Consider the following 13,754-nt stretch of genomic DNA (forward strand, 5'->3'; position numbering starts at 1 on the left):
CCTCAGCTCAAATACCGTATTTGTGTAAAGTTTTATTCCGCTATCATCATTGGTCCCTAATGTATATATTATACATAGAAGGCATCAGATGGAATTCAAAATAGCGTTATTATTCGATATGTCAACTTCATCAGCAAGGTCTCTAATTGTTAATCGATGGCTTTTCAACACCAAATCTTTGATATGTTGAACGTGAGCTTCGTAGGTTGAGGTTGATGGTCGTCCTGGACGATCTTCGTCTTCGACACGTTCACGGCCGGCTTGGAACTCACTATACCACTTGTAAACATTTTTTTTCGGCATAGCCTCATCACCAAAGGCTTTCTGCATCATTCTCAAGGTATTCGCAGGAGAAAATTGATTCCGTAAACAAAATTTAATGCAAATTCTTTGCTCAACAAATTTCGACATCGCAAAAAACGAAAAACTCACTTTTAGCTGCTCTCAAAACGACACGTATCTCAAACACTAATGAATATTTTGACATGAAATTTGACATAAATGTGACTGACAGTACTACCAACCTAAAAAAAAAATTCTAAAAATCCTTCGACGCGCACAGTTTAAATTCAAATGTCACTTTATTTTTTGGGCACAGAGTATTTCTATTCCTCAAAATTATTTTAAGTTTATGGCTACCACAACAAAAACTCTCTGATTTTACTTTTCTCTTAATCTGAAACATATTATATATATATACCTTAGTATAATAATAATCTTAATTATCTATATATTTAAAATATACGTATGTACTCTATGTATATGTCTAGTCAGTCTAGTCAGTTGGGGCAATAATTGTTAATCGCGTGTACTGTGTTTGTTTTGCGTATTTTTGTTTATATTTGTTCTGTAAATATAGTTTGTCTGTGAATTTACACTGAACATTTTTTTTATAATTATTACATTATGTGTTCTTACATACGTAAATAGAGTAATGCTATCTTAGCAAATTGAAACAACTTGTATACTTTCTTTAATTTTCATTTGTTTATTAATCCTTTACTTTTTTACAAAAAAGAGTGTAATCAAAGTTGTAGTATGGACTGATGTGGTCCAGGGTGCAATATTATTGGATTCGTGGCGCTCTTCTATTTCCTAGGAGCATAGAAAGTTGGCGGATTTAGGAAAGTAATCAATGTTGAATAAGATTAAATTTGTCATATTTTAAGGAGAAATATCAGAGATTCCACATTGTTTAATTAGACAATACAATTGTATTATTTTACATTACATAAAATATTATAATTCTCTTCTGAAGCCTTCATATAATTTTATAAAAGATAAAATCGTACCGTAGCATCACCACGTCTGGTTGATATATACCGCCAGTTTAAATTCTATGAAGAAGAAAGCATATAGAAAGCAAGCTTTGGCTTGAATATATCGTTGGAATGCTCCACACATTATTCTATCCCTTGTACTGAACCTAACGATTTCCCAGTACACGCTTAATTTTATGCAAATAAATTAATTCTCTTGTTTACTTTAACAGAAATGAATGATCCCTTTGTTGAAATTTTAGGAGGTCAATGATTTTTTGACTACATTTAGTCCAAACCCTTTGTTTACATGAGTTATGGGTTATTGTCGAATGAAATCTTCGAAAAAATTGTTCAGTTTCAAATGATATCACATCCCGACGTAGAAGTCACCTAAGTACAGGTCAGACACGGTATTTGCTATACTTATGTATATGGAGACAGCTGGAAGCCAACTTCCCTAAACCGTGAGAGCTCCACATCAAATCATATTGAGAAAGGAGAGTCACCTAAGTACTGGCCAGACACGGTGGATGCTTCACAAAAGTTCTGTTCGAATTTCAACTAGTCTCGTCATTATTAACTGTTATATACATATAAGCCAAATATAATGCAATGACAAACAAAGGAGAGCGATTTCACCAGAAACTAAACTCTATAAATAATAATGACAATAAAATATAATAAATAATAATATAACTTATTAATTTATTTTGCAACTAATTCAAATCTTATATCATCCAACGCTTCAGCTTCACTTTTGATGCCAGAGGTCGTATCACCTTTTGGAATATGTACTACCATTAGTGGCTTGTTTTCGTGGACGGCCAATGTGGGTTTAAATCAAAGCTGTGTATAGCGAATTGTTGCGCTACCATCATTAGGTAATGTAAAACGTTCGTTGATCCTTTTTGGTTTGGTGGCTTAGCAATAATGGGACTAAATTGTGTTGTTGACATAATTGAGTGATAATACGTATTTTTGACTTTAAACATTTCCATATATGCATTTTACTACTTTAGCCATGAATGCACTATTATACGACTGCGATCCGCTCACCATTGGTTTTGTGCAGAAACCGGATAAAATGATGTTCTTTGTACAGGATAGCCGGTCATCTCAAGGGCTAGTCGGGCATTTTTATCTCCAGTGTCTTCAGTGCAGCATTAAGTACCATGTCCGCTAGCTTGAATGCTCTAGCTGGTGGCGTATATAATATTTAGATTACATCAAACCACGTGTAAAGCACACTGAGAACAGAGCTAATCTCATTATGCGCATATTTATTTGTGCCCGTGGTGTATACAGTATTATTGCCGGCGTTATAGCGGAGAAATTCTCTTCAATACTACAGGTGATATATTCAATTAGCTTCATAACATTGGGTTTGGTTTTTAGAGTTTATCTGTTGGGTATGTTGGTATGGCATGCACACGCCAAAGTGAGTTGGAAATATCCTCTTTTCTCTAATCTTAATAAAACATATGTATAATATACATTTTCCTAAACACGGCTGCCTTCTGGTCGGTGCTCTTAATCATGACATCGATGGTGGTAATTGTTGTTGGTGCACAAGGACGTCTAAAATATAGTGCTTTACCTTCCTCGGTGGAAAATTGTTCTGCAGCAAATACTAATGAAATATTTTTCATTAACACTTAAGACGAGTTTCAAAACAACGAGACGCCTATGGTCAAACATCAGTAAGAAAATATAGGAGTACAAAAAATGGCTAGTTCGGTTATGAAGCAACAACTGATCAAACTAACTATCTTATAATCGTAATTCTTTGTGTAATTGTCAGATATTTTCCTCTAGTTAAATTTATGAATTATATTAAAAAAATTTTGACTAGCAATCAAGGATTATTTCTCTTTTAAGGTATGATCACGCACGTATATTTATACTAGGGTGGGTTAAAAACAAATATATATATGTATTTAAATCTTTTTTCCTTGAGTTTTAAAATTCATAAGAAGAAAATTTGCCTGAAAATAACTAAACGACAGCCATCAATAACTTTTAAACGCTTCGGATTACGAAAAGATCATTAAATCCTTTCAATTTCCTACAAAATAAATGAAACGTGATATTTTTTCAAGTAATTGGAATCAAGACTTGCACTTTTCTATCTGATAATAAGAAAACAATAGAATAGGACCTTCACGTTACATTCAAGAGCTCTTACTTGGAGATACTTTCGTAAAGGTATCTAAGAACCTATTTTTCAAAGTACAAAACGAAAAAATAATACTCGTTTTTTACGCACCCTATTGTTTACCTATTAAAAACTCTAAACATCAAACACACGCTTAATAAATTCATGTATTGTAATATCTCCAAATGGGTTAAGAAACTTCATTCACGATGCATCAGCATAATTTAGCATTTTATTGGCATTAAATAAATATGTACAACTATTTATAGGATTCAGCAAAGTGCCTAGTGGTGTGATAATCTTTAACATCGTATGTGTTTATCTACATTTTTGATTACAAGTATATAAACATACATTTGTATGTGTTACTTTTAAAATACAGATAATAACGCTCACATCCAGTTTCTTTACTTCTTCAATATCACTTTTTCAAATTTATTTCGGGGTACAGGATATCTATCACCCCGCTGCTTATCTTGTGTTGCAATTAACCCTTAAGAACGATATTAAACCAAATAAAAATTAAAGGAATATAAAACGGTTGAATTGAAAAAAAATTATGCAATAGAATGACTTGCAAACATAATTATTTATTTACATACTACTGCGGGCAAAAAATAGTATGACTTTTTAATTAAAATTTCGCGCAAAAACTCATTCGTCGAAATATTTTTTTTCTATGTTGGTGTGTCACATCAATATAATCATTACTGTTTAGTATACACTTGTCTTTATGAAGTACATAAAGTGCATTCGGCGATTATTACAATTTGTGAAATTATTCAACCAAGTACTTATGAAATCAGTTTTGTGGTGTCGAAACATTCAGAATGTTGGAATACGGCCTCGGTGGTAATTTTTTGACGCAAGCAAGAGTTTTTGATTGATACAAATTTTTCAAAAAGAATCGAGAACGCGTTGACGATCAACCACGTCCAAGATGATGATCAGGATCAATAATGATCAACACGTCAATAAAATGAAAGAATTGGTGTGAAAACATTTTGAAAGATGAAAGCACGATTGGTTCCAAAATCTCTAAGTTTTTTCGAAAAAAAGTGTCGGGTTACGTCTGTGTAACTACCAGCATGTCATGAAACGTATTATTACTGGCGACGATCCGATTCCGGATCCGGATTCTTACGATCCGAAAACAGACGATCAATAGGCCGAATATTGTGGCAAATGTGAGCCGAAGCTGAAAAACCCAAATCAAAACAGGTTGAAATCAAGGTTTTTTTGAGAGTTTTCTTCGATTATTGAGGTATGGTGCACTTCGAATTTCCAACGACCGATCAAACTCTAAACAAGAAGTACTTTTTGAGTGTTATGCGTCGTTTGCGCGAAGTTATATGTAAAAAGAGGCCGTAAGTATGGGCCGACAACTGTTATGAACAAAGTGTTACTATTTTTTACTCATACTAGTATAAAAAGTGACATGCGAATAATTTAACAAAAATAGAAACTGTTTCAATTGACAAACATTAAGCAAACTTGATCAAAAATAATGTATGAAATGAAGGGAACCTGAATAAGTTACATTTAGGTAACAACTACATTGGACTATAAAAGGGTATGCTGCCACAGCAATTAAAAGAATTTTAAGGGATTGTCTCCATGTGAGATTTTCGAAAAATCGATTATTATTGCGGTCGCTACAGTGTGTCTTGTAGAAAGTAAGTAGGGTGGGGAACGGAGTCAGACAATCTTTTGAAGATATCTAGTTCCAATTTGGAGAGAACACGTTTAAAGCAATTCTCTATCGCGCTACGGAACCTTTTTTTTTTGTTTTTGAAATCTTCCTATTTTTTCTACGAAAAACTGTCGAAAAAAGAGCCAAATTCGATGCTTTTTATTCAAACCGCTGTCATTTTGTCAAATTTAAAAAAAAACAAAGACTTCTATGGCGGTGTCCACGATTGAACCTGTTTTTTGTCGTTTCAAAAATTTATTTAATTGTTATGCACGCAATAAATAAACATTAAAAATAGTTTTGTATTCATCATGAATGTATTTATTTATAAAAAATACCGGACCGTTAATTGATTTCAAAATTTAAAAAAATCGCGAATATCAGTGCTTTTTCTGAGAGTCACGATCCCTTGTGCAACACACATGAAAACTTATTGAATTTTACTACGTTTCTTCAGATTATTTTGTCTCACATGAAATGTAATAACCTACTATATCTATATATATAAAAATCACGTGTCACGTTGTTTGTCCGCGATGGAGCCCTAAATTACTGAACAATGTTTGCAAAACTATGCACACAGTCAAATTGTCAATCAACGGGATCATTAATATTTCCGAAATTATTTTTTTTTACATAAAATAATTTCTATTTTGTAGTTTAATAATACCTCTTTATATATATGCAAAAAAATTGGATGTGATCTGTTTTTATTCTTCCATAATAAAATTGGAAAAAATTACATTTTTGACGGTACTAAAGGTACCCCCCTTAAACAAAGTCAAATACAGCGCTTAAGTGGTCCGTTAGTTGTAATGATTGTCCGTCAATATGTTCATATGTTCGTATGATAACACATGTACGCACATGTGTAGCATTTACAATTCCGCGATACGGTATTATCTCAATTGAAAAATTATTTACAAATAACTTTACAAGTCAAATGACCAAATTCAAGTTTTAGTATAATTGATTTGTACCATAAAGGTTTTATAATTAAATTACGAAAGTAAAATTATTCATTAACTAAAAGCACCTCCATGGTGCAAGTAAACTCGGTTTATTAGAAATTCACAAAAAACGGAATAACGCCCTCAAAAGAAAAGCATTAGTCCTGCCGCGATGCCCGTCGAAATTAACACATTAGGTGCTGCTATTCATCAGTTTAAGAACTTTAGTTTTGGCACCGTCGATTATGCCGTTTTCGTGTTGCTGTTAGGTATTTCGTTAATTATTGGTATCTATTTCGGCTTTTTCGGACATGGTGCGGATAATACCGAGGAATATTTGCTCGGCGGTAAACGAATGAAAACAATTCCTATTGCGTTTTCACTTGTAGCAAGGTGGGTGTGAAGTCGTTTACTAAAAAAAAGTATATTTACGAAACATATTTCGACTAACAAACATAATTTTTTTTACAATATAATTAAATTTATTCTTAAATTAACTTTAACAACTGTTTCGAATATTGGAAAATACGTTGGCACAAGTGTATTCATACCAAGGAGTACACTTTGAGGGGGACGACATAGACTTTAATGAATAAATTAAGATTTTTAAARTTATGAACAAAGTCTTACTATTTTTTGCTCATAGTAATAAAGCGATATGCGAATAATTTACAAAAATACAATAATAAAATATTAAAGAAAAAGGAGATTATTGATAAAGTAGCTGAGGACGCTATCATATCAGAAGGAACGCACACATATACACTCGTAAAACGGAATTAAGATGAAATCATATTGCACGAGTCCACAATTTAATTCATAAGAAAGATATTGCGTTGTGATATGATARCATTTATATTACACACACATATGAAAACTTTACTATACGTACGTGCTTATGTGTATGCTAAATTGCCTCTAGTTGTTAAATGAGTAGCACTTTTGCATATTCTTGATTTAYAAATATGTAGTATGTTAGTTTAAAGCTTTGCCTAAAAAGACCTTCTCACACTCATTTAATTTGTATACAGATTTAGTACTCGTAAAWATTGTGATAAGAATTCTTCCCAACAAGATAAGCTACAAATGTGTCAAGTATTTAAGGAAAAGCCACACACTTAATTTGCTTGCGTTTAAATCGCACCGTAACGGCTAAAAGTACGCTCGGTAGTGCCAATTTTAATGAAAGTACATAAATACATAAAATACCAAGTGGGAATGAGAAAAGTGTATTTTAAGGACTTTGAATTTACTGACTTTTCCTTTTCTTCAAGGCGGTTCACTCCATAGTGTGAAGTGAAATATTTATGTATGTAAAATAAAGCAAGGATAAAAATGTCTACCACCACTACTATTGCTGTTGAGACTACGAAGGGCATGGCAGTCACAACCGCTGCTTCTCTGCCGTCTGGACGAATTTTCACTTTCGGTGGCGTAGATTATGTTGTCTTCAGTTTGATGTTGGCCGCTTCTGCCGCAGTTGGTATATACTTTGGTTTCTTTTCAAAGTCCAAAAATACAACGGATGAGTATCTTATGGGGGGMAAGCGTATGAAAATCATACCAATTGCTATATCTTTAATAGCAAGGTGAGTTTCAAATGTGCTGTTGAAGAAATTAAATTCGTGAAATATTTAAGAGAGAAAAAACTGTTGAATCTAAAACTGGTTTATAWTCTATAACTTGTATTTCAAAGCATGTACAGACAATTCAATGAAATTATGATTCAAAGACATTCAGTGTTTGTGCAGAGAATCGGACATATTTATAACGTGACTGTGTCTTATGAGCTCCATACTGTTGGAAAAATTTTATACCTCTTTTTTCGGCATGTTCGGTCGTAAATATATTTTCAACTGATCAGTTTTAGCAGATCTAATGCCATAAGTCACTGATTATTGGTACTCCCTAAAAAGTTGTATAACGGGGCGACGGGTGTATCGAACAGGGTGACCAACTGACACCCTTAATAAAGTTTCGCTTAACAAAATTTGATTCAAATAAAGTGAGAGTTTGTGCGCTATTTAGCTAGTTTTACAATGCTGCTGTTCTATGAAGCTTTCTTGCTCCTAGACGGATAATATTGACATTAGATAAAAAATAACACACTAATAATTCATATTTCTCCTTTTATTAATATGCCAAAAACCTTAATCGCTGATACTCTCTAAGTAATCTGTAAGTTTGGCACAYAGAACTCGAATTTTGCACATCGACAGCTATTCGTCTAAAGAATGGCTCTGTTMCACCAGAGAACTCAGCACATGTTCTACGTTCTCTGAATGAATTTTAGATTTTTAAGTGGGCATGCGAAAAGGTACTTAATATCACGAAGATTTACTACTSATGGAATTTTTCGGTTGCATCTGACTTTTTACACTGAAGGTATTGTTTAATGATTCCAAATCCATAAACCAAACCCAATTAGTCATTCAATTATTACTGAATTACAAAATAATATTATTTTTTTTATATATACTTTGTCTGTGTATTTTTTAACTATTTATATGGTACTCTATTTTTCCAGCCAGTTATCAGCCCTATCCATAACATCAGTTCCTGCCGAGAGCTATTCCTTTGGTATCAATCACTTCTTTATCATGGTATCCATGGGTTTCGTGGCTCCATTGCTGTGCTACGTTATTATTCCAGTCTTYTATGAAAACAACATTTTCAACTGTTATGAGGTAATAAAATATGTGGTAAATTTTTTCATTTAAAAAAAAAAAAAGCATGAAATTCTATAATGTCGCCTATTATTCTTTGAAACTTGATATATTGTCTACTTCTCTACCGATCCGATTTAAATTTGTGATAAAAAATTAAAAAAATTAAATTCTCATCCTCCTCTCAAAAAGCCGTTTGAACTACGTAAACTTTTCAGATACCTTAGCGATAGAAAGCTCAAACATAGGAAAGGTATTTAAAATTGATCGATCCATAAAATTCGCTAGCCAAAAACCATATGCATACATATTGGTAGTCGAAAAAGTCTTTTCGTATTTTGTTAATTTTGTCAGTAGGTGTCGTTGCAGTCGCATATATCCAATGCTACCAATCACAGTGTGTCATACCATAAAGTGTTGGAAAGGTGAGAAGTTACAGTTGTTCAAAAATGAGTAAAATTTATGAAGAAATAAGCTATATTTTGAAACTTTTTTATAAAAAAGCGAAGAATGCCACGCAAGCCACCAATAAAATTTGTGAGGTTTACGGAGACGATGCTGTATCAGTTCGTGTAACACAACAGTGCTTCGCACGCTTTCGTTCTGGAAATTTCAAAATTTCGATTTACACTGATGGAATAATGTCTCTAGCGAATGGTCGACCAAAATGGTACTAATTTATTTATTAGTATAAATATAAAAGAAACTAAGTTGAAGTTTGATTAGAAATACGAAAAGACTTTTTCGACTACCAATATATCGTTCAATGCTTTCCCAAGTACTAATATCATGTATAAATATATAAATAAATATATTTCTGTTCATTTTGATTCGTAATCTACAGCATAACTTAACATACTATAAAACCAATTATCTTAATCTTAATATTCTTAGCTACTATTTTTAAATTATCTTTTTCACTCTGGCAATGAAACTGTTGTTAACTTTTTCCATATCCGTTAACTTTTTCAGTATTTGGAGAAGCGTTACAACAAACGCACCCGACAGCTGGTCACGAGCACATTTATCTTGAATGCTTTTCTGCTCTTACCAGTGATTATATTCATTCCCGCATTGGCCTTTGCACAAGGTATAAAACAAAGATAAATAAACAAAATAGTTCTAGCTTACTTGAATACTCTGCGTATAAGTAATTCTAAGCGAAAGCTAAGAATAAAAAAAATACAATATGGACACAACCTTTATTTCGCACAACAAATATATAACTTATTTTCCATTACAGTGACTGGCTTGAATATACACGCAGTCAATGGTGTGGTATGCTCGATTTGTGTTTTCTACACAATGTTAGTAAGTAAATACAATTGTTTCATATTTAATTAAGAGGAATTAGTTAATTCACAATGTCTCATGTCTTTGTCATGAAACATTGGCTTTGACATTTCTCTTTGTTGTATAGGGTGGCATCAAAGCGGTTGTGTGGACCGATGTGCTGCAGGGCGGCATTATGCTTTCATCTGTGATACTGGTGGGGATCATGGGCACCATAAAGACCGGAGGATTGAGTAAAGTTTTTGAATATGCTTCTGAAGGTGGACGTTTGGATTTGAAGTGAGTAAATACAAAATGTGTAATAAATTGTTCGGATTACTACGAGTTTGCTCAAATCCCTACTGTATATTGGTGACTTTTAATCTTTTTCTACATGATGTAGATAAAAGTGCTTTAAAAATTTATGCCGAATTACGATTAAATCAAGCTTGGTTTGAATATGCTAATCCTATTGAATCAATTTAATTGTTTCGGAAGTTAACTTTGTCACGAACCGTACGAGTACGTACAGGTACGTTTGAATGACACAAAGCATTCACTGAAGGTCGTGAAGTCATCGAAAACTTGACTTATACAAGTGGCCCAGCCACCTATGTTAATGATGATAACATCGAAAAATTAAAAAAAAGATATCAGGGGATCTCTTCTGAATCAAAACAACTAATTTTAGTTAATGTTTTGGTTATGAAGCGAGTCAATGTAGACTCGTATCAAAAGTCCGGAATACGCCGTCACATTCTAGCATGATTGTTACCGACTTTTTACCAAACACTGATAATTTGAGATTAAACTTCACACAAACTTAGAAAAATCCAAATAAAAATTGTGTATTTTAAAGAAATTTTTCATTTAGGGGTATATAACTCTAGAAGTCACTATATCTATCATCTTCCTATTTGTGCTTTCATTTTATGTTAAGTTATCCGTCCAATTAAAGGTCCGAACAACCACTGATGAAGTTTATGGAATACTTTTCCGTTTTACAGATATGAACTCCGAAATTTGCATTGTCTATTTTCCTTTTATAAGCACCAACTCGGCAATAGTAGATTTCTTTTATTTTTTTTATGGTTTTTTCCTCACTTATATACCAAATTATTGATACTGATATTATCTTTCTCGTAGTTTTTCTATCGATCCACGCGTGCGTATCACGGTGTGGAATTCAATGATATGTGGCGTTATGATGTGGACTGGTCATGTGGGTCTAAATCAGAGCTGTGTGCAACGTATCGTCTCACTGCCTTCCTTAAAGCATGCTCAAAAGTAAGCTTAACTTTATACTAAGAATAGACAACAACTAACGGTTTGCACTTCATATATATTTACCATACAGAGCGCTCTGGTTAAGTTGCCTTGGTTTCTTAGTCATAATGACCATAAATATTTTTATTGGCATTGTGATGTATTCTTACTATCATGACTGTGATCCCATCAAAGCAGGGGTAAGATTAAACTTTACTAAAACAAATTTATGTAGTACATACTCTGGTTTGATATTTAGTTGGTGAATAAACCTGATAAAATGGTGCCGTTCTTTGTGCAAGATATCATAGGTCATCTAATTGGTATGCCTGGTTTATTCATATCTTGCGTCTTCAGCGCCGCACTCAGCTCCATGTCCGCCATGTTAAACTCCCTGGCCGGTGTGATGTATTTCGATTACATTAAGCCCCACATGAAGAAACACCACACAGAAGAGCGTGCCAATTTCATAATGAAGCTCATTATTATCGCTATGGGTTGCTATTGTGTGGTTGGTGGTATGATGGTGGAACGTTTCGATTCCATACTACAACTGGTAATAACTATTACCGGTATCAATACCGGCTCTGTGGTAGGTGTTTTTTTACTGGGCATGCTTGTACCCCGCACTAACGGCAAGGTGTGTAGAAGATTTTTTTCAATCATGAAATCTTATTGTAAATTAATTGATTGTGTTTCTTTGTATTGGAAAAGGTGGCCGTGGCTTCAATTATTTTCAGTATTTTAAGCATGTTTTGGATTATTATTAATGGACAGATGCGTGCTAAGGAAGGTGCCATTCGTTATACTCCGCTACCGTCAAACATTGAAGGATGTGCAGCACACAATTTACAAGTCTTGACTAAATCTATGTAAGTTGACTTTCAATCATAAAATCACAGATTTATGTACATGATTAGTACGGTCACTTCTTTAAAAATCTTCTATTAGTATTCAAAGATCTTACCGTTTCTGGCACTACCTCTCGACTGGTTTGCTTGATATATTATATATATCTTAAGAACCTAGTGTTAATATTTTGTTCCTTTAACAAAAAAAAAAAAAAATTTTCATAACTGATAGATTGCTAAGTACCTGAAGATTTTATTATACTCATTTATATATAAAATATGGATATCTCACTACAATTATCTACGCTAAACTACAATAATTATGGAATATCAAGAGCAAAATATGAAAACAAATTGGCGCACAAGGTCTACCGATTTTTAAACTAAACCGATCACTTCGCTTATACCTCTGTTATATTCTTGATTTCTTTGATAAAAAAAAAATGTTCTCTTTAAGGCTTTTTGTTTTTTTTCAGCTCGAACACTACGAACGCCGTTAACTTACATATGCTCGCACAAGAAGTGGAAGAGCCAAAGGTCACAACAGCTTTTGGTAGTAATCGTGAATTTTCTATATACGAAATTTCCTTTTATTGGTACAAAGTTATTGGAGTTTTACTTGTCTGGCTGTTGGCCATTCCACTAAGCTATATTTGGCGGCGAGATGAAGCCGATAAAATTAATCCACATCTCTTCGCGCCATTCGTACAGCGTTTCTTAAAAGTAAGTAGGCCTTTGGAAATGGAAGAGTACCCGCTGAAAACACCCGGTACAGCAGAGGAAAAGGAAACCAATGGCGGTACAACAATTCCGATGCCAGAAAAATTCGAAAATAGCAATAAATAAAATTAACTAGTATAATTAATTGTCGTTTTAATGTTAAATATTTTACTCTGCTATTTCAAGTAAAATGATATCGAATTAAAAGTACTTTTTAGTAGCCTAAAGTCAGAACTTAAAAAAGGATAGTAGATAAGCATCCACTCTGTGAATACATATTTACAACTGCTATATATTGTATATATTTGGATTTCATAATGATAAAATTTTGAGCAACTTTATTTGCGATCCATACATCAGTCGTGTACACGCTAATGTTATTAATGAGATGAAAATCGGATAGGCAAATTTAATCAGATTATTCTCTCTGCCCTAAACAAGGTTACTATGCCGAAAAACACTCTTCACGGACTGTAATTTCTGAATGCTGATATTAGCTACGTATCCTCACTTCTTCAGCGTGATTTCATATACATACAGAGGCTCTAAATTTACTTATCAACTATTTAAGCTACATATGCCTAATTGGGAAGTTGTTCCCAAAAAAAAATACAAAATTTAAATAAAATTCCTTTGTCTTTTTCTCCTTTGTATATTTAAACTCTTTATTTACAAAAGAAAGAAATGTGTATATTGTATATGTATAATTAAATTGTACAGATATCTTAAGTGATACGTTTGTTTACAGCTAAGCTAAATTTAGTTGTTTTTTTGTTGTAGTTGTTACGGCTTAGTAGTTTTGACGAACTTTGTTTTCTCACTTCGGCTAAAAATGTTTACGAAAAAATAGATTATACCAAATCCCATACGACAATTAAATTTGCTGTTTTGCTGGTGGTTTTTTTTTTTTTTTTTTTTT

The 13,754-nt window shown here is 33.0% G+C and overlaps 1 protein-coding gene and 1 pseudogene across 3 annotated transcripts; both read left to right on the plus strand.

Moving 5' to 3' along the window:
* The window catches only part of LOC108976598, a 3,821-nt pseudogene extending 900 nt beyond the window's left edge, over positions 1-2,921 (plus strand).
* A 3,224-nt stretch (positions 2,922-6,145) lies between these two features.
* LOC108976652 (sodium-coupled monocarboxylate transporter 1-like) lies at positions 6,146-13,714 on the plus strand. 3 transcript variants are annotated; one of them, XM_018945887.1, is made up of 11 exons: positions 7,131-7,272; positions 7,335-7,649; positions 8,588-8,747; positions 9,699-9,816; positions 9,970-10,037; positions 10,147-10,298; positions 11,145-11,285; positions 11,356-11,464; positions 11,524-11,904; positions 11,979-12,136; positions 12,592-13,714. In XM_018945887.1, exons 2-11 carry the CDS (start codon positions 7,396-7,398, stop codon positions 12,959-12,961), a joined length of 1,911 nt encoding a protein of 636 aa, XP_018801432.1. In that variant the 5' UTR covers positions 7,131-7,272; positions 7,335-7,395; the 3' UTR covers positions 12,962-13,714. The 3 variants fall into 3 exon arrangements, with proteins under 3 accessions (XP_018801433.1, XP_018801432.1, XP_018801431.1); XM_018945888.1 differs by lacking the exons at positions 7,131-7,272; positions 7,335-7,649 and adding an exon at positions 6,146-6,453; XM_018945886.1 differs by having other exon boundaries at positions 7,131-7,649.
* The last annotated feature ends 40 nt before the right edge of the window (positions 13,715-13,754 follow it).

This window comes from Bactrocera latifrons, unplaced genomic scaffold (assembly GCF_001853355.1).
Source record: "Bactrocera latifrons isolate USDA-ARS-PBARC rearing strain unplaced genomic scaffold, ASM185335v1 scaffold_79, whole genome shotgun sequence".
Lineage (NCBI taxonomy): Eukaryota > Metazoa > Arthropoda > Insecta > Diptera > Tephritidae > Bactrocera > Bactrocera latifrons.